We start from the raw sequence: 22,594 nt of genomic DNA on the forward strand, positions 1-22,594 counted from the left end.
CTGACCTATCACCTTCATCCCCTCCCCCACTCACCCAATGTACTCTATGCTACTTTCTCCTCACCCCCACCCTCCTCTAGCTTATCTCTCCACGCTCCAGGCTCACTGCCTTTATTCCTGATGAAGGGCTTTTGCCCGAAACATCGATTTCGAAGCTCCGTGGATGCTGCCTGAATTGCTGTGCTCTTCCAGCACCACTAATCCAGAACCTGCTTTTAAACCTCCTGCCTAACTCCCTATATTTAGTGCAGGACCTCATCCCATTTTCTACCTATGTTATTGGTACCAATGTGTGCAATGACATCCGGTTGCTCACGCAGCCCTTTGAGAATTTGCTGCAATTATTCCAAGATATCTTTGCTGGCACCAGGAAGGCCGCAGAAATTCCTGCCTGTGCTCCTGACTAGAGAGTCCCCTAGCACAATTGCTCGCTTGGACTTTGCCGTACCCTGTTTTACAGCAGAACCAGTCATGCCAAAACCCTGACTGCTGCTGCTATTTTTCCCCTGAGAGACTATCCCCCACACTTGCTCAATAGATCTAATTGGCAGCACCTCGACCATAAGTCAGCCCCTTGAAAAAACTGTACCACTGTACCTTGCTTTACTCCTTTAATAAGCCACTTAGTAACTACCTCTTTGACCAGATTTTTTGACATCTGACCTAATGTATCCTTTTGTGGCTTGGTGTCATTCTTCATTTAACAATGCTCCCTTCAAGTGCCTTGAGAAATTCCATTTTATTACATAATTTAAATAAAAATAAATGCATTGCCATTCCTTTAGCCAAACATGCATTTTCGGATGCTAGGTGATTGCCACAGTAAATCAAATTGATAGAGATTTGAAAGGAAGGATGAAAATGTATAGGTTGAGTCACTGGTGTCCTTTGAGGTAATAGAGGTTAAATAATATAGGGTAATGCTGATGTGACTTCAAAGCTAAGCTATGGATTATGGGTTATGGACGAGTTGAACTTGTTAAGAGCTGAAGGAGTAAGTGAGGACTGTACATGCTGGAGATCAGAGTTGAAAAGTGTGGAGCTGGAAAAGCATAGCAGCTCAGGCAGCTTCCAAGGAGCAGGCGAGTTGACATTTTGGACATGAGCCTTTCATCGTTCCTGATGTCGACTCCCCTGCTTCTCTAATGCTGCCTGACTTGTGCTTTTCCAGCACCACACTTTTCGGCCTTGTTAAAAGCTGAAGTTTGGTGAGAGCCAAGAAGAATGATATGATGGCTTGAACTTGGATTGCAGCATCATTGGGTAAGGGGTAAGTTGCAAGTTGCAGGTGGCTAAATTTAGTATGATGAAAGAATAATACCTTGAATGTAAGGACAAGCTAGTGTTTATGGTCAAGTATTGTCCATGATCTATCTAGATTTAAATTAATTAAATCTACTGTGTCTTGCCATGTTGCATCAAAATATTGAAGTTCATATTAAAGAAAAATCTTGGATTTTTCAGCAACTAATGTAGTCTTCTAATACCACATGATTGCCCTCAGGCTGCATATTGAACAGCTTCACAATCTAGAACTGGTCTGTCTTAAAATGTAAAAACTAACATTAATCAATGTACTTTTTCACTTTGAAACAAAATGTTGCATTTATGTAGTGTGATCTGAGGATGTCCCATTGGCACTTTGCAGCCAGTGAAATATTTTTGAAGTGTAGTCAGTGATGTAATAGTTAACATTTAACATTTCATTTGAAAGACTTGCCTTTGACAAGTATTGAAATGTCAACCTAGATTTTGCACTAAAGTTGGTAGAAGGCTGCATTAACTAACCCCGGTGATGCATGGCTTTAAAGTCGCATGTGCACATACAAATGGTGAGGGTGGATGTGGCCCAGGGAAGGAGAGAACAGGAGCCAGGGACAGAGGAGGAGGCAGAGGACCTGTCCTAATTGTTGAGACACCCCACCCCCGTCCCAAACTCTTGTGCTGTACTTGTCATCTTGGCTATTGGGCCCTCAGTCCCTCCTCACTCAGGAAACCCCATCACAGAAGAAGCTTGTGATGCATGTGCCCACCTCCTGTTGAGTCTGTCAAGAAAGAGAATTTTAGTATGTGCTCAGCGCTGTCAGTTCAAATCAGTGAATGGGCAACCAGTGAAGTACTTGGGTGTAACTGCAAAATAAGGAAAAGTACTAATTAAGAGAAGAAAATTGTCATGTGAATGTGATAGTATCACATTTCAAGACCAAGTTGTGAATTAAAAAAGAACGGAAGTCATCTGAAGTGAAACATAATGGTGGAAAATCACAGGAGGGCACAGGTAACTGAAAGAATAAGAAGCAGATCATATCTCAGGATACACTTAAAATGCTAACCTTTCTTTTCAAAACACTTGCAATTTTTTATGCCCCAGTGAAAGAAAGGAATATACTGTAGTGGCTTTTGTGACCTCAAGACCACTAGAGATTTTTTAGGTGAATATAGTTTGACAAATGTTCAATTTTAAATATTTGTATAGTTTTAAATATTTAATTACTTTTAATCTTAGGGCTGAAGTATCTGCATTCAGCTGGCATTTTACACAGAGATATCAAACCAGGGAACCTGCTTGTGAACAGCAACTGTGTCCTAAAGGTTAGTTTTATCTACATTACTACAGTATTAACTAAAATTGTGCACCAGTAAGAGCTAATGAGCTAATTAAAGTAAGTGTTCGATTTGATTTATAGGGTGAAGTATATTCCTTTCTGTATGCCCAAATATTGCTGCTTAGTATAGAATTACTGATGCAACTTTCAGTAAAATCAAGTAAGGCACAACATACTGGAACGATATTATAGCATGGTTAATACATAAAGCAAACCAAATAATTTAAGGTTACTGTAAGACATCACTGTAAATATCACTTATTGCAATATTTTTGTTTTACAAAAGAATGTTGCTTTTTAATTATCTCAGATTTTGTGGATCAGTACACAACTTCACAATTCATTTGGTAGTAATGTACAAATTAAGAATTAGTCTCAAAGGCATTTATTTCAATTACAAACTCTTAAATTGGCCAAAAATAATTGTTAGCTTGACTTGGAAAATCTCTTGGCACAAGTCCCCTCATGGATCAATGGATTGAGTGGAACCAAGATGATCCAGCTTTAGGCCTCAAATTAGCCTTTCTTGCTCTGTGAACCTACTTCAGTTGATCTTGGCCTCTTCAGGTAGGGAGGTCAACATTGGTACTGCCTTGTTGCTACTGCTCAGTAATCGATCTATGCTAATGTCTCACAAGGCACGCCAAGACTGGAGTGAATAATGATCATTTTTTATTCTTGAGGGTGATTAGTACCATGCCTAGGGAAGGAGAGAAAATTGGAAAGAATACCTATTTTCCAATGGAGGAAAAAAAGCTGTGATATGGATGCCTTTTAAAGTTTATTTTGTCAATGTTCTCCAACTTAGAGATAAAAATGGGTGATGAGCTGACTGTTATATGCTTTCCTGCTATAAATTACACTTGCATTAACTGAAGCTCAACTTCAAGTACTATCCTAGCAGCACGTCGACATGTGGCAGTATAGATTCCAAACACGAGGAATCTAACATCTACAACATTGATCAAAGCCTCAACTCTGAACCTGTTTTGTTAAATACATTGCCTCAATAATGGATTAATTGACTATTGAAGTTGTCAGTTCTACATAAATTATATAAAAAGATGTAGAGAAGCAAAACTGAATGGAAATTCAGTGTAAATTCTTGATTAGTTCTAATGGATTTTACTTCCCAGAAATATTGGGATAGTGATACAGTAAAGGAGAAAAGTATTCTAAATTGAGTTCAGGGGAATTTTCTACAGAATATGCCAAGTCCAACAAGAAAGGAGACACTTGAATAAAGGCAAAATACTGCTGGTGCTGGAAATATGAATGCTGGAGAAACTGAGCAATTCTGGCAGTTTCTGTGGAGAAATCAAAATGATGCACTGTTGGACCTGGTTCTAGGAAATGTGATATACCAAGAAGATAGAATGTCATTGGAGGAACAACTAGGAGACGTTATGATCATATATCATGAGGTTTAGGATGACTGTCAAAGGATAGTGGGCAATCTCAAGTAAGAATAGTCAACTGGGAGAGAACCAGCTTCAATCGGGCAAGTACAGAGCTGGACTGAACAAATTGAGCTAAAGATTGGCAGCTAAAACTGTAGCTGAATGATGGACTACCTTCAAAAAAAGGAATTGTTTTGACACAGTTAAGGTATGTCCTCAAAAAGGAGAAGATGGCAAATAAATCCAGAGACTCTGGATGAAAAGTATAGAAATTGTTTTTGATGGGTATCAGCTAGAAAATCCAATTGAAAACAAAGCTGAATGCCAAAGTTCAGGTGGTCAAAAAACAAATGAGAAATAAGGATTGAGGAAAAAACTGGCAGCCAACAAAAAATATCTCGAGTCTTCTGTGGGTGCTATGTAGTAAGAGTATAAAAAGGAAATAGGCTGATTAGATACCAAAAAAAAAATTAATTATGGAAACAGGCTGTTTGGCTGAGATGTTCAATTACTCAATTAATACTTTTGTCATCTTGGCAAGAACAGTTTGCAGTCATAAGAGGAGTTCAAAATTTATGCAGTGCTGGTATTGCATAAACTCTGTTTGAAATTGGCAAGGCACCAGCACCATGAGAAGCTGCCATAGTAAGTGGTAGAGGCATGTACAATTACAACATATAAAAATAATTTGGATGGGTATTTGAATAGCAAGGGTTTAGAGTGGGCCAAGTGCTAGCACATGGGACTTGGACAGATTAGGATGTCTGGTCGGCGTGGACCAAAGGGTCTGCTACTGTGCTGTATGGCTCTGTGCATCCAAGGATCTCGAAAGAATTGAGAATGGAATTTGTGGAGGTACTGGCCATTATCTTTGTCTTCTCTCGATTTGGGAAAGATGCTAAAGAACTGGAGACTTGCAAAATTTCTGCCCTCTTTCAAAAGATGCTTGAAAGAATGACCCCAGTACTTACAGGTCAGTCAGTCTAACTTCAGTGGTGGGAGAGTTTCTAGAGAAGTTTATTCAGGATTGAATTAAGTCACTTGGAAAAATGTGGGTTGGTTAGGAACAGCCAGTATGGACTACATAAGAGAAATATTCTTTGACTAACTTGTTGGGAGGGTTGGTTGAATTAAGGGTTGATGAGAGAATGCTGTTGAGGTGAAGTACATGGACTTTCAAAAGACATTATAGTGCCATGTAACAGACTTGTGAGCAAAGTTGTAGCTTATGGGATACAATGGACAGTAACAGTGATACAGAATAACCCGAGTAATAGAAAACAAAAGGTTAATGAATATTTTCAGATTACAGACAAGGTTTTTTTTGTGGGGTTCCCTGGAGTCAGCCCCTCTTTTTTTTTTCCTAATGTTATTGCTCTTGATGATGATGTACAGGAGACAGTTTCAAAGTTTGCCCATGATACAAAACTAGGAAGCATTGTAAACTGAGGAGGAGGAGGACAGGGTAAAACTTCAAGTTGGAATGGGCAGATAAGTAGCAAATGGTGTGGTTCTAAAGGAAGTGCAGAAGCAGAGGAGTCTCTGTGTATGTATGTACATGAAGATGACTGGATAGGTGGAGTGTGTAATTGATAAACAACACAGTACTCTTGACTTTGTTACTTGAGGCTTAGAGCAAGGAGATGATGCTGAATTTGTATGAGTTGGTAATTGGACCTCAGATTGTTTACTGCGTACAGTTGTGAGCATCACACTTTAAGAATGTGTACAAATCGGAAAGTGTTCAGAAGAGCTTTATAACAATAGTTATGGGTGTAGGAAATTATAGTTGCAAAGATAGTTTGGAGAAGTTGGGAAGCCTCTCTTTGCAAAGGAAAAAGCCAAAAGGAGACGACCCAAAGGATCAAGAACAAGAGATTCAGTGACTTGTGAAAGAAGCTAATGCAATGTGCAAAATCTTTTCATGAAGTGAATGGATAGAGTCTGGAATGCAGCATCTGCTATTGTGTTGGAGATGGGTTCAGTCACATTCATGTCATTAGATTGTTTCTATTCGAACAACTTTAATGCTGTGGGGGGAAAAGGTAGGAGATTTGTAATAAGGCATAATTCTCAATGAGAACCAGTGTGAACGTGATGGACTGAACTGTTGCCTTCTGTACCAGTTCTGTGACATATCTCCAAGCAATCTCCAAAGCACAGGTAGGATGGTAGAGAGAGAGGGAGAGGTAGGGAATGTAAATAATGCTTAACGACTTGGCTGTTGCTATCTGGTCAAATATACGATAATAATAAGCAAGCTTTCTTAAAATTAGTTTAGAGTAAGTGACTATTAATTCTTTGATTAAAGTGAGAATCATCGATGTCAATTATCATGTAAAAATCACCTTTCCCCACAGATTACATGCGATGCAATTGAAAGGTAGTTGCTTACCCCTAAAGGATCAGCCATTCATAATTAGTTGGTTTTGGAGTTTGAAATCGCCAAATGACTCTAATTGTACGTACAATGAAATTAGTTTTATTTTAATGGAGAAATGCCTGCTTTACATAAACTAAACATCTGTACAGCTGTTACTGGAAATTCAACACATGTTTAATGCAAAATAGATCTCAGATTGCATTTTTTGTATATTCACAGCAATTTCTTCCAGTTCATTTACGTGAGTTGGGATTGGTGGAATTGTTATAATGGACGTAAGCAGTCATAGATGTGGCAATGGGCTATTCTTTTCTGCTTTGAGGGTATGCAGCTTTGCATCATATCTACACAAGCTAGTTCTTTTTCAGATTGTGTACATTTCTTTTGAACTTGGGTTTGACCTTTGCTTTCATCCTTAATGGAGATTCAGACAGTCTGATAAAGCAAACACAAATATTGTGGATGCTAGAAATATGAAACAAAATGCTGGAAATACTTGGCAGATCAAGTGGCATCTGTGGAAAGAGAACATTACCTTGGATGTCCTTTTCAAGATAATGGAGGAAGGTTAGAAGTGTTTTGAGTGTTACTATATCATTGTACATCTTAGTTCCTTCAGTTGCCCCATTATTGTTCCCTTTAGATTTTGAACCTTGAAATCTGAAATTTAATTTTTCTTGCACTCCTCCATATCAAATATCAAATTTTGTTCTCCTTTACCTGATCTTTCTCTTGTTCACATTCTATTACATTTCAAACTTTCCATGGTTCTGATGAAAGGGCACAGATCTGATAATTTTTTTTGTCTTTTCCACAGATGCGGCCTGAGTATTTGCAGGATTTATTAAAATGCTTGTAACAAGATACTGAAAGTGTACACTGATCTACTTGAAGTTCATGCTGCAGTTCTTTCTAACCTGTCCAGTTTGGGAGCTGAAGTATAATGTTAGATACAAAATTGATGATGGTAGAAAGGAAGCTTTTTCCACTCAGTTGTGACACCAAGTCCTTGCTGAAATAACACTAGCGCTTTTTGAGAATCATGAGGTGCTGGTATTGGACTGGGGTGGACAAAGTTCAAAAGTCACACAACACCAGGTTATAGTCCAGAAGGTTTATTTTAAGCACTGGCCTTTGAGGCATTGCTGCTTCATCAGGTGGGCAACCACCTTGATGAAGAGGCAGTGCCTCAAGCTATTGCTTCCAAATAAATCTGTTGGACTATAATCTGGTGTTGTGATTTTTAGCCTTTCGGGAAGTGATGAAAAATATTCTCCCAACCTTTCCCTCCATCCATCAGTTTGCTTTATTTCACAGTCAGAAAACATTTTTTCTTTCCCCTTGTCAGTCCCATCTCTCACCCACCACCACTATCCTGCATAGTCCAGTATTTTGCATTTTATGGGATAAAAGAGCACGTCCCACTGATCACATTAGGAGTGGCACAGAATATCCTGCTATAGATGGCTCAAGTATGTTTTCAAATTAGGACCAAATCTCAATGTCTCATCCTTCAACTGGAAACACTTGGTCTTGATGTGTTTCACATTTGCCACTAGCTGCCACTCTAAATTTCCTTCCGGATGTATTTATTTATAGAGCACTTGATTGCAAAGTATATAATTTTATGGTTTTGGAACAGACCAAAATAATTTCACTATCCATTCCTATAAACCTCCAAGATTTTCATTTCCTGTATTTAATGTTTATTGAAAAGATTATCTGTGCCCACTTCTACGTATATAAACTTTATTTGTGCTGTCATTTTTGGGTCACATGTCTCCCATTTCACCACTACTTTTTGCCATGTTTATAAAGGAACAGCCAATGTAAAATGATCATACTATGATTACCACTTCACATCACTGTCATCCTAATTTTCCATTTCCCAACTCCTTCATTTGTATTGTTGAGAAACACTGTTCCACTACTTTCAAAATGTTTGTTTTATGATTTACTAATGTGAAATAAAAATGCAGTATTATAAAGAAAAGGGAATATTAGAATACATCTGCATGCTTGGGTTCAGTTGTACTGCAAGCTTGTTTTATACAGAAACTATATTGTGCCTTGACTACTTGTGCAAAACACTAGTATTGCATAGTTTGATGTGTGCACAACATGTAGCATAATACAAAGGGAATCTTTATGTTTAAATAGAGATTTTTCTAACAGTATAAATGAACTGTCTTGAGAAAGCTATTTGCAAGACATCATATGCTTTAATCAATGCCTAAGGAGATGTCCATAAATTGAATTGGGCAAGCACATAGCAGAAATTATGAAATAATGAACAATGGTGTAATGTAACTTGAGAGAAATTTTGGTTTTAGGTTATTGATTTAAATAATCATACTAATTTAGTGCTGTCAACATGTAAAATAATTAGTGCGGAAACAAATTGAGGGGGTGATTCAAGTGGAGCAGTACTGCAACAATTAAAGGTGTAACTAGGGTTAGAGTGGATAAGTACAAACTATCAGTACAGCATGACCTGCAGTAAATGGCAAACCATCAGCATTAAGTAAGAATTGTATTGTTGCTATATAAGCATTGGTCAAACCTTATGTATTGTGTCCAGTTCTAACTGCCTAAGCTTATAAGTTACTGCCCTCGAGGGTACCCCGATGAGCGACATAGCTCATTTCTTGATATTTGGAATTTAGATTTAAGGTCTTTTCTTTTGGGCCTGTGTTTCAGACTTCACATTAAACACTTTTTTTGTTTATAAAGTAAATAAACAATTTTTTAGACAGGAATTTTATTGAGAGTCTTTGAATGCTTAGAAATCCCAAATTTAAATAGTTAGGTATAAGAAAGGAACATAGTCCATAAGAAGATGCAATTTGGGAAAGAGAAATGGTTGAAAGAGTGGAGTATGTAAATATAGTTAGTTCATTTTTTAAAAAAGAGATTTCCTCATTTTCGCTTAGTGCTCTTTTTCTTATCCTTAAATTTAGGCATTGAATTTGTGACATGACGTTAGTCGATGATAAGTGACTACATTTAGAAGTTCTGCCTTTTCCTCTTCTCCCTCTTAAAAACATTACCACTTCATACACTAAAGTGATACTGTTATGCTCTGCTGTCTGTCATTTGATGGGAGAAGTTCAAGTTCCATGTAATTGCCAACGTGTTACTATGTGGCTCATTAATCTTGTGTGGTTATTATAAATGAAATTCATCTACATAGCACCTACAATTTAAAATTAAAACTGACTTAATTATACATAATGAAGTCCCTTTTATTAGTCTGAGTTAGGGTGAAAAACCACATCTGGCCAATTGTGCTAAACTAATTTAAATTTTTTAGGAATGTTAACTTTGCTGATTTCAGAAGAAACGTACAACATAGCTTCATGCGCATTCTTTCTTGCCACGTCCATTTGGACATTCCTCATCAGTGCACCCAACCATGAAGTCTTGGCAGGCTGTTTGGGTAGAGAGGTCTTCTCAACCTAGTTGAGTCTAAGTCTTTTTTTTTCCCCCTCCAAGTCTAAGGAATTTCTGAGTAGCAATCAACAATGAGAAACTTGGCTTACAATTTCCTGTTTGTCTAAACCATGAAGAAACTAATTATACTCAGCTATTTATTTAAATTAGCTAATCAATGCAAAATTTGTATTAATGTAAGATCATAAGAACTGGAGCTTTAGATCGAACTTCTGATCTTTTGAATTTTAGCTTTCCAGCTAAGTCAATGGAGCAAAATGTCAGCCTGTCACCCCTTGAGCTATTAGGGATGAGCATTAATTGCGAGCCTTGCCAGAATGCTCATATTTCATGAGCAGATTGGGGGTTAAAAAAAATCTCATATGTATTTCACCTTTTTAACCTGCAGTTAAATATTAGTTTAATATTGGAAGTATAATCTTCAAAAGGATGTTGATTCATATTTCAGTAGCTCTTAACTATTATATTTTACCTGTAGGTTGCTTAGCTAGATGCCACTCCTCTGTAATATTAAGTGTATCGTTCAGGAGACTTTGTTGCTCATCAACAAGTTCCTTAAAATCCAGAATAGTGTTGTTTTTCATAGCTTTGATCTTACAAGTGCAAAATTCATGGCATGGTATGAGGGCAGTTGTTATTTTTAATCATCTTTAAAGTTGATGAGCATTACTGTTGCCTAGAAAGCAAGTGTTGTAACCATTCTTACTTTGAGACTGTAGATTGAAGAAATTTGTTGCTAGTGTTCCAAAATATTTTGTTTTCTTGCAGATTTGTGACTTTGGTCTTGCCAGAGTAGAAGAACTTGATGAGTCCCGTCATATGACCCAGGAAGTTGTCACTCAGTATTACCGAGCACCAGAAATCCTGATGGGTAGCCGCCATTACACTAATGCCATCGATATCTGGTCTGTAGGGTGCATCTTTGCAGAGCTTTTAGGCCGTAGAATCTTATTCCAGGCTCAAAGTCCCATTCAACAGGTAATCCAGCTGATTGATGTGAATTTTTGCTTCAAGATAAGGAGCCTTGTGTTTTAAGGGCATAAAACTTCTTTGTACTGTTGAGATAACCTCACTTTTAGACATACCGCAAAGTCTTCATTTATCATCCCTTCTTGTAAGTGTAGCGGTTTTCGTAAGATTACATACAAGACCTCCTATTTTAAACCATTCAGATGGTTTAATTGAGATTTGAAGATTTGTTGCGTACTAACCTAATACCATTAATTTTGGTACCTTGGTATCAATAGATGGGTGAAAAGATCCACCATATAAACGTCAGCTTTTTCAAAAGTTGATAATTTAAAGTAATAGAGATCTTTCATCTCTATTTATAAATACTATCAGTACATTCATTGACATAAGGGAGTAACAGGAGTGTACAGTAGGATAAAGATTTGACAGGGTAATATCCAGGAAAGTGTAACTAGCATCTTCCACTGAGGGAAATCATTAATACTTCAGAGTTAGTAATATTTCTACAAAGCTGTACATTCTTCCTTAATATGTGATAAACTAGTTATTATTAGAACTTAAAGGGCCTGTAGTTTATCTTGGCTAGACTAAGCAAGCATACTGCATATGCCACTGAGGCTTTTTACAGCTGCTCAACTAGCTGATTTGTATGCCAACTCAATAAACTGCCTTATTTATTCCTTGATACATTTACCTAGCAAAACAGTAAGTAAATGAAAATTTAAATTGACCTAGTGTCTGCAGTGTTGTGGACGACAGTTTAGATTTTTCATTACTCAAAGTATCAAAAGGTATTGCCTGACTTAACTGCTAAATGACCAATTCTTAACTTTTAGACTGTTTCTATGTTTTGGATTGTCCTGCTGAAATAGCAGATTTTTTTTAATACGCCTGCTGCAAAATCTTTTGCCATATCAAAAGACTTGGATTATATTAAACCTCAATATTCTATTGTAAGGGAACGCAATTCCATTTTTCTGCCCTGTATTAGCATTGAGATGGTATGTCTATGGGCATGTAAATAAATTCGCTCTGTCCCACTCCAATGAAAATATTCTAATTTTATTTTCAGTGGGTGACTTCATACGTACCAAATTGAGCTTTAACCTGCCAGCTTTTTTCCCCACTTGTGTGTTCATAACTCTGTACAACTTCCTACTATATCCTTGCAGTTTACTATGTTTCAGTTAAGGCAGTTATTGAACAAAACTTCTGATATGAGGGCTTTTTAATTGTTGACTTCGACTAGTAAGAGTCGATTGTTGAGCAGCACGATACTTTTCAAATTGTGTCTGGCGTTGTTCCCATTTTTCTCCTACTTTAAAATTGTATATCTCTAATGACGTAAAACCACAAAAATGGATGCTAATGTTACAGGAACAGTTGCAAGCATTTTTTGAAGTCAAGATTGTAAACTGGCATGTGCCATTATGGCTTTTCTGCACTGTTCTAAAATGCATTGCATAAAATAAATATATGGGTACCCTCAAACAAAATCTCTTTCCTATATTTTTTTTTCAAAAGAATTCTTCATAAAGTTTAGCCTTTGTTTCCTGTTGCATCCAGCCCTGAATCTGCCTTCCCCTCCAAGCATGTCCAGTGCTGATGTCCAAATACTCAAAGTACCTCCCTTGTCTGACCTGTCTGTCAGCTAGAAAGATGCTTTGTCAACTACAGAACCAATCTCGCTGTCCACTAGAAGTGCTGCCTGATCAGCTGTTCCTGTATAACTGAAGGATATCTGGCAAAGTCAGCTAGGTTATTTTTTTGAGGGCTAAATTGAGTGCTGAATCAAAAGTTTTTTTTTCTAAACAATATTGCCAACAGGAAGGAGATAACTGAGAGAATATCAATGTGTGGAATGGTGTTTGACTTGTGCATGGATCATGGCTTTCTGCTGGAATATGAAGTCACAGTACATATAAGCATGAACAATCTGCAAAATCAAAATTTTTTTCTTTTATGGGATATGGATGATTGCTGGTAAGACCAGTATTTATTACCTATCCCTTATTGCCCTTGAACTAGAGAGTCTTAACAGGCCATTTGAGCAATTTTAGAGTCCATGCCATTAGAGTTCTGAATCACTTGTAGGTCAGGCAAACTAAGGACAGCTGATGTCCTTTCCGAAACAGCGTTAGTGAAACAAATTGTTATGAAAAAATACCTATGATAGTTTTCATGATAATTAATACTGAGGTTACCTTTGTTTTCAATTTATTAATTAAATTTAAATTCCACTACTTGACATGGTCATTTTGAGCCATCTGCTCTAGAGCATGAGCTTGTCTGGAATACTAATTCAATGAAATTGCCACTACACTGCTGTCTCCCCCAAGCAATACAATTTTAAGGTGCAATGATACAAAAAACAGAGCATATTAATTTAGGATTATATTCAGTAAAGTGCTATTATGATATCCAACAAGAACACTTGTGTATCCACATTGTCTGTCAGACGAAACTAAAACTCTTAGAATAATGGTATGTCTTTCGAAGATTTATATCTGCCATTGTTTTAGTCTTGTACAAACATATTTTAATGTGGAAAGTAATTTTTCTGTTTTACTTAATGTATTTTCAATTATTTGTGCATTCAATTAATATATATTCTAACAGTCAAGTGAGCAATTGAATTATGTAAATAGCTGGTTGGTGTAATCCAGGACTAGATTTATTAATATGCAGCTGGTGTGAATAAGTATTTTGAGCTGGTTTCCTATGTTCTGTGGATGCAAGTTATTTGAAATCACAAATGTATATATTATATAAAGTATATAGTTACAACAACTGGTCACCAATTTCTCAGTAGCAGATAAATTTAATATATGCCTGTAGTTCAGTCTCTAGAAATTGTTTCAAATCTAGCACAATTTCAACTTTGCCAAAAATGCTGCAGTCTGTATGTTCGTGACAATGAATATTGTGTGAATTTCCAGTACTAATTATATAATAAAGATGTTTGTTATGAAAAGATGCATTTGATAAGTAAAATTGTTTATTAAAAAAAGCAAAACATTGTCGTTCAAAAATGCTGAAGTTGGACCATGTAATTTGATTATTTACAAAATGAAAAAATTCTTGATTCTGACTAGACCTATGGCACAAGTGAATTCAACTTTAAGTTGCGCTGAAAGATAAATTGTTCTCAACAATAAATGGCTATCCTTAAAATGATTTATACATGCCAATTACTAGTCATAATATTTCAAAAGAAACTTGCTGATCAAAAGAGTGCAAAGTTCATGACTATCCTAAACAGTGAATTATATTCCTCTGGCAGTTGGACTTGATCACAGATCTTTTGGGAACTCCATCACTAGAAGCCATGCGGACAGCATGTGAAGGTGCCAAGGCTCACATACTCAGGGGTCCTCATAAACAGGTAAGATTCTAGTCATAGCTTGTCTTTGAACAGCACTGCTTAGTGAATGGAAGTAACTCCAATCCTAAAATTATGAATTGCACTTGTCAGAAAAATAGTTTCAAACTAGTTTTTATATTTTGTCTTTTATCAATCTAAAGGAATATTAATTTAAAATGGTTGAAATTATATTTCCCTTTTAATACAGTGCGTTCTGGTATGGTGCGGCAGTTGCGTTCCTCCACAACCTCGCACTATAGGAAATCACACTGTAGAAGATCACTTTAGAAAATTGCTATACCTGTTCGGTAGAAAGTTTGCGTTATCCAAATAGCATCCACAATTCATCAATCTCATCATAGCCAATTTGCGCTGATGAAATGTGTTATATCAGAATGACCTGTACAATTTTCTTGGCACCTGCTTGTACATGGAATTTGATTCTTCTGATATCAGTGGTCCCTTTTGGACAATCATCTTCAAAGCTGTGAGCCAAGATCATGGGCTTGATTTTTGGGTCCCACATACATGAGATTTGGAGACTGGCAGCTGCTAAATATAATATCAATAGTTTGCATGCATGTTACCTAGCTCCATTTTTCATAGTCATAGAATTGGATCAAAAATCATGTGCAATGGGTAGCTAATCTGAATAATTAAGTGCCTATTAAGGCCTGTTAAGAGGCCAACTTGATTTTTTGGTTGACCTCCAGGTTCCAGGATTTTCGATGACAGTGTTAATGAATGACCTCAGTAAAGGCACTCTAGGTAACAACATCCATCGGGATTGTATTTTACATTCCATTTGAAATAGAAAAGAGTAAGTTGAGGACTGGTATGTTAAACTTACAGGTAATTATGTGGCTATGAAAACTGAATGAGTTGAAGAGAATTAGGATGGATCAATACAGCAGCAGTGGCAGACTTTTAAGTGGATGTTTCAGAAAACTTGGAATGGCCTGTTTCTTCTCGGATTAGAAGGTTATGGGGTGATCTGATCAAAGTCTTCAAAATATTAACCAGAGAAAGCATAATAGATAACAAATTATCCCCGTTGATTGGGGATTCTAGAACTAGGGATAGAGTCTCAGCGCTGGGGCCAGACCATTCGGGAATGATGATTGGAAGCACATCTACACTGGGTGGTAGATGTTTTGAACCTTTCTTCCACAAACAACAGTGGACGCAGCATCAACTGTTAATTTTAAATCTGCCTACATTTGCTCCAAACTCATGCTTGTTTGTTCCCACAGTTGTCAGGACCAGTTTAATTGCCTGGAGGCAGCTTTTTAGATGCCGGGCAAGCGATGGGAGCCTTGGAGTGGGTCGCATTCCACTTTCCAGACAGGCCCAGAGGTCTAACCTGCTTCAGCAACCACAAGCCACCCTATAAGGTGACTTTCCATCAAGCCAGCGCACCAAGTACCTTCTACTTCACCTACCTTCTGTGGCATTCTGCCTGCTGCCTTTGAGCCAACTGGCCACTGGCCCTCCAGCTGAGAGAACACGTTTTAAAAATTGTTAACTTAGGTAACATGATGGTGATGTCATTGCAACCCTGCAAGCAGGTGCCTCACATTTTTAATTACAACTGAACAGAAGTTGATTTCACAAAAGAAGGAGAAAATATAAACTAAATAATGAAGATAATCAGAATGATCTTAATGTGCAAAGTAAAACAAAGTTTCTCCCTATTTCTAACACTGAGACTCCAGTCCAAAGGAGTTAAAAATCTGTCACCTCTTCAACATTCTACTTAACTGACACCTGACATTTCCTTTGCCATGAACTAATAAAGCAAGACAATGAGTCCTTTCCAAATCTGCCAGTGTGAACTTTTAACAAATGTGAGGTCTGAGCTTTCTCAGTTCGAGTGACTTGCCCTGAATCATCCTCCTACAAAAGGAACTAAACTTGCTTCTGAACTCAGCATGGGTGTCTTCTGAACTGAATTATGTGAACATATGGGTATTTTGTAAATGGGACAGTGTGAAAGCTGCAGTTTTGGATGACCTTGAGATTATGGAGTATGGAATGCTGGCTGGTTGGGAAAAGTCAACTGATAAGAAATATGAATAAAGATTTCAGAAGCAGTTGAGCTGGGGCAAGGGTGGAGTCAGGTGATATTACTGAGGGATAATGGGCAATCTTGCTGGTTGCAAGCCTATCTGAGGCTTATGGCATCAAGTTTAAGAGCAATTTGATTCGGGCTCAGGCGGTTCTCAGAGGAATTGATTCATTGGGCTGCTTTTGGTTAACAGGCAAAAGTGAAGACTGCAGATGCTGGAAATCAGAGTCGAGATTAGAGTGGTGCTTTCAGTTAATGTATATTTACATCACATTTTCATATCAGTTATAATTAAGAAATTAGCTGAACTGATTTTTGAGCATTTGTAGTTAGTGTATTCACCACAGGAGCAGCTGGTTCACTCTTCAAATTGGATCCCTCAATTTGTTTAAACAAACCAAAATGGATTCCAAATAATTTAATTATCTTTGATTAAAAGTAAGCATGGTTCATATTTGAACAAATGTAACATTTTATCAAAAATGAAATGTACAGTTATTTGTTTGGAATTCAAACTTGGTTTGAAATTTCTACTGGTGATTTAATCCCCACATTTGAATGATGCAAAATTAAAAGTGCCTTTCTGAATCATTGTTTTTGATATTATCACTGTCGCTACTGAAGGTACTGAGTATACTACACCACCACGTACTACCTACAGTACTGGCCATTTTCTTATGTTAATCAGGCTCTTTCATATTCACAACTTCACAATTCATATTAGTTTCACAGGAAATTCCCATGCACTGTACCAAACAGGGATTAATGAATGGGAATCACGAATAGGAGCCTTGGTTTATTTTCCTGTTTCTAACTCAAGGTGCTGAAAGTCTGGCTTTCCCACTAACATTGTAGTTGAGAACAGCTAACTGTTGAGAAGATACTGAACTTGAGACTTCCTAATTCTGACTTAGACTGGCTGTTTTTTATTTAAAAGGACCAACTATACCTCTTCAAGTTGTATGTTTTATTCTTTTATGTAAAATGCACCTATTGATTTTCTTCAGATAGCACCCTTCATTTGATTTGGAATTATTTATTATCCCTTAAGACTTGCCTTTTGTGACAACCATGTTTCACTTCAGCTTGCTGTAATTTCACACTTTTGCATGTTGTTTATCATCTCCAATTTGGTTTCTTACTCTCGCGTAGCATTGTAGTGGTCCTAATTGAGCCATAAAATATCCTGAAATGGGTATCTCCCCGTTGCACCAATGCTTCCAAATGTCTATACTCCTCCTCCTCTTATTTCTCAGTTCATAGTTGTCCCTCCGTAACATGATCAGGAAGCAAAAAGGAGGCATGAAGAAGCACAGGCATGTCAGATTATGGAAAATCCCGAAATATTCTCTATCAAAGAGAAGAGGATAATTCGGAAATAGCAGGACTCAAGGAGGCAATCTGTGCATGGGGCAGGAGGGCATTGGTGTAGGGTGTTAAACGAGTACTCTCATTTTTCTTTTGGAGAAGGAGGATGTAGGGACAGAATTCGGGAAGAGGGACTGAGGATCTTGAGCAGTTTGACATAGGGAGTGAGGAGGTATTGGAGGTTTTCGTAGGCGTATCTATGGGCATATCTCCAGATAAGTTGTAAACCAGGCTGCTGTGGGAGACTAGAGAGAAAATTACAAGGGCTCTAACTCAAATTTTAAATTCCCTCCGACCACCGAAGCGGTTCCAGAGAATTGGAGGACAACTAATGTGGTTCCACTTTACAAAGTGTGGTAGAGATAAATCAGGCAATTACACACCAGTGGCATGCTCATCAGTGGTGGGAGAACTATTGGAGAACATTCTGAAGGATAGAATAAATCTTCATCTGGAAAGGCAAGGTTTGATCAAGGATAGTTAGTGTGGCTTTGTCAGAGGGAGGTCATGCCTGACAAATTTGAATTTTTCGAGGTGGTGACCGGGGTCTAGATGACAGTAGTGCAGTTGTAGTTTGTATGGATTTCAGCAAAGCTTTTGACAAGGTCCCATATGAGAGACTAAAGAAGTAAAACCATGTGGGATCTAAGGTAACTTCGGTAATTTGGATTCAAAATTGGCTTAATGGTAGGAGACAGAGGGTAATGGTAGAAGGCCATTTCTATGGCTGGAGGCCTGTGTACAGTGATGTCCATGAGAGATGTGTACAATAATAAAGAAAATATTGGGGAAGTGATGAGCACGTTTAGATGACAATGACCAGGTTGTTGACTGTAAGGAAAAAGATCTTAACCCTAATAAGTGTAAATTAAGTTCCATCTACCACTGATCTGCTATTTGACCATCTATCATCCCTGTGAGGTGATGTTACTTCTTCCTAAGTGCAAGACTAGGGAATACACATCAAATGGCAGAACCCTAGAAAAATGAGGGGGATCTTGTCCACCGACCCCTAAAGGTGGCAGAATAGGTTAATTGGGTAGTTGCAGAGAGGACACTTGCACTAAACAACCACAGCAGAGATTATAGCAGCAGGGAGGTTATGTTGGAACTGTACCTGTACAAGACTTTGCTTAGCTACAGCTGGAGAACGTTTCTGGCCACTGCACTTTTAAGGAAATGATTGCACTGGAAATACAGAGACGACTAACCAAAATGTTGCTTGGGGTGAAGCTATGAATTTAACTAAGAGGAGAGACTGGATAAGCTCACGTTGTTTTCTTTGGAGCAGAGAAGGCTCATTGGGGGCATGATTGAAGTATGAGATTGAGGGGCGTGGACAGTGGATAGGAAGCAGCTGTGCCCCCCTTTGTTACAAGGTCAATAACAAGGTGGTGTACTTTTTAAAGTGAAAGGCAGGAGATTGGGGGGATTTGAGGAAAAGAATTTTATCCTGGAAGGTGGTAAGAATCTGGAATGCGCTGCCTAGGAGGGAAGTTGAAATGAGAAACCTGCAAACTTTTCAAAAAGTACTTGAATGAGCATTTGAAAAGTCATAATGTTCAGGGCTGTGGACCAAGTGCTGAAAAGTGGACTAGTGTAAATTGAGTTGGGTGTTCCGTCGGTGCATACTCGATGGACCAAAGTGCCTTTTCTGTACTATGATTCTGACTTCAAATATTGGGCCCTGACCATTTCTGTTTTTAGCTTAACTAAATTATCTAAAATGTTTCTTTTTATCAATCAAGTGAAATCTAAAAATGATTCTCGCAAGAATACAGGAGTGCTATTTACAAAATTACATACTTTATTAAAGTGTGCAAGAATGGCTATCCATCTGTATAATTTTAGAAAAGCATCTCATTTTGATCTGATGAAATTTCTATTGCTGTCAATGATTAGTGTTTGATTCAGTTCTAGGTTTTCCTTTGATGAACGAATGCATACACTTGTAGAATAGTGGCGATGGTGGTATAACTTTCTATCCAGGACTGAAGTGGTGGATGTGAATGGCAGAATAGCCTAAGGTTTAAAAAGAACCGCTAAAACTTAGTTACCTCTAAGCATAACTTATGGGTAAATGTTGAAAATAATTTTGAGCATTATGAACTTAAAAAAGCTAAGCCTGACACTTTTTTTTGTGCCTCAACTATTTGTCTACCTGTAACATGCAGTTGGCAGATTTTTTTGCAACAGGAATTGTGCTGCACTGAGAAGGTTAAGAAGAGATTTGAATGAGGTTACAAAGTGTACACAGAAGGGCCAATAACCAGAGGACACATTTTAAGATAATTGGTAAAATAGCTAGGGGAAATTAGACTTATTCTGTGTACAAGAAGCCACGTAGAAAATTCCTGCTGTATATCAACAATCCAATTGTATAGAGGTGAGTCACAAACTAGTATATACTACCCAAAAAGTAATTTGAATAGCAACTTTCAAAGGACATAATATGTGCATTTAAAGTACAGAATTCACTACACTAAGGGTAAACAGTGGGAAAGTGTAATCATTTGGATATTTTTTCAAAAAAACTGTCATTTAAATATTGTTTGAATTAGTCATACCGCATAGAAACAGACCCTTTGGCCTACCATGTCTCCTGTACTCTAGGGTTCTATGGTAAATGCAAGTCCTTGCTATTCACATTGGGTTACTTTTCTGTTTAAAAGAGCCAATTATTTAACCTGTGCTGGAGAACATTTCTTCAAAGTAGCATAAATCATGTTGCAGTTAAGCTAAATTGTCTGGTAGAGCAGTTGACTGGCATGTCATTATGAACTTTGCTTCATTGTAATGATTGGCAATTTATTTCTTGGGCAAGTGGATGGAATTTCTGTTGCAAACTTTGCTGTTTGAAGTTGCATCTAGTTAAGTTTGCTGTAGCCTTTTGTAAATGGAAACTTTGATATACTGACAACAGTAACCTAAATTGTGAAGCATTTTTACTTTTTGACCCTCAGTCCATCATGACTGCAGGGATGGACATTATATTAATCGAGGGGGAATAAAAACTCTATTTAGGTTTATTCAAACAACATAGTCAAGGTTTCAGTGCCAGTTTTTATGATCAATGGTTTACCTGAGAATGTTTGACTAGGTGTCTTTCGGAAAGTTATAGGACACCTTGACGGAAATTGCAAGCATGTTTCCATAGGAGATCCACTAGTTTATGATTTATATAAATGATTTGGATGTGAGCATAAGAGGTATAGTTAGTAAGTTTGCAGATGACCCCAAAATTGGAGGTGTAGTGGACAGCGAAGGAGGTTACCTCAGATTACAATGGGATCTTGATCAGATGGGCCAATGGGATGAGAAGTGACAGATGGAGCTTAATTTAAATAAATGCGAAGTGTTGCATTTTGGGAAAGCAAATCTTAGCAGGACTTATACACTTAATGGTAAGGTCCTAGGGAATGTTATTGAACAAAGCGACCTTGAAGTGCAGGTTCATAGCTCCTTGAAAGTGGAGTCCCAGGTAGATAGGATAGTGAAGAAGGCATTTGGTATGCTTTCCTTTATTGGTCAGAGTATTGAGTACAGGAGTTGGGAGGTCATGTTGTGGCTATACAGGACATTGATTAGACATGGTGGGGAGGGGGGAGAGAGAGAGAGAGTGAGGTCTGTGGATTCTGTAGATCAAAGGAGTGTGTGTTGCTGGAAAAGCACAGCAGGTCAGGCAGCATCCGAGGAGCAGGAGAATTGATGGGCCAGGGCTGAGCGATTTAAATTTTGGGGGGGTAGTTGAGAAAGCGATAGATGGATGAAGGTAAGGAGTTAGGTGTTGTGGGGGGGGGGGGGGGGGGGAGGTAAATGATGGACAGGTCCGGAGGGCACTGCCGAGTTGGAGGCTTGGGACTGGGATAATGTGGGGGGATGGAAAATGTGTACTTGAGGTTGGGCTCAGGCCCCATCTCAATTTTTTTTTCAGAAGCTTTGACTCCTACTGAAGATACTTGTTATGTCTCTGTAATAAATTGCCACTAAAAATGCTGAAGCATCGTATCTGTGTGTTTTATTATCTGGAGGAAGTTTGTGCTCCTATTCCTGGCGAACGAGTTATCCAGATAGGCTGGGACTTTTTTTCACTGGAGCGTAGGGGATTGAGGGGTGACCTTTATAAAGGTTTATAAAATCATGAGGGGCATGACTAAGATGAATAGCAAAGGTCTTTTCCCTTGGTGATTTCAAAACCAGGGGACATGTTTTTTGGGTGAGAACAGAAAGATTTAAAAAGGACATGAAGGGCAACTTTTTCACATGGATTTGTATGCGGAATGAACTGTCACATAAAGTGGTAAAATGCAAGTACAGTTACAACATTTAAGACATTTGGATAGGTGCATAAATAGGAGAGGTTTAGAGCGATATGGGCAAGATGCAAGCAATAGGACTTGTTTGATTTGGACAGTTGAGCAAAGGGCCTGTTTCCATGCTATATGACTTGGACTTTATAACTGTTCTTTGTAAAAAGCCCCTCAGTAATCTCATTTTAAAAAACACAACACAACATAGCAGCAAATGAATGAAATTTGATGTTACAGAACTTGATTTTTCAAAAGTTAGTTGTCAAGATCCATTCACTGAAGATTTTATGATAAAATTAAAGGCTGAAATATTAAAAGTTATATTGAAATTGCATTGTAACTTGTTTGGTTTAAGCTAATCTACATACTGTTATTCTAATTCATTGCACGATCAAAGCATTTACATTGCTGCATTTTGGGAAAGCAAATCTTAGCAGGACTTCTACATTTAATGGTAAGGTCCTAGGGAGTGTTGCTGAACAAAGAGACCTTGGAGTGCAGGTTCATAGCTCCTTAAAAGTGGAGTCACAGGTAGACAGGATAGTGAAGACGGTGTTTGGTATGCTTTCCTTTATTGGTCAGAGTATGGAGTACAGGAGTTGGGAGGTCATGTTGTGACTGTACAGGACATTGGTTAGACCACTGTTGGAATATTGCATGCCGTTCTGGT

General features: G+C 37.8%; 1 protein-coding gene across 1 annotated transcript in view; it reads left to right on the plus strand.

Annotated features, from left to right (window-relative positions):
* nlk2 (nemo-like kinase, type 2) overlaps positions 1 to 22,594 on the plus strand; it is a 184,396-nt gene that overhangs the window by 125,920 nt on the left and 35,882 nt on the right. Inside the window, exons 6-8 of the mRNA XM_043718279.1 lie at positions 2,507 to 2,592; positions 10,611 to 10,820; positions 14,098 to 14,199. Of these exons, the coding sequence (XP_043574214.1) occupies positions 2,507 to 2,592; positions 10,611 to 10,820; positions 14,098 to 14,199 (398 nt within the window). The remainder of the gene's footprint in view (positions 1 to 2,506; positions 2,593 to 10,610; positions 10,821 to 14,097; positions 14,200 to 22,594) is intronic.

The sequence above is a fragment of the Chiloscyllium plagiosum genome, chromosome 28, assembly GCF_004010195.1.
Source record: "Chiloscyllium plagiosum isolate BGI_BamShark_2017 chromosome 28, ASM401019v2, whole genome shotgun sequence".
Taxonomy (NCBI): domain Eukaryota; kingdom Metazoa; phylum Chordata; class Chondrichthyes; order Orectolobiformes; family Hemiscylliidae; genus Chiloscyllium; species Chiloscyllium plagiosum.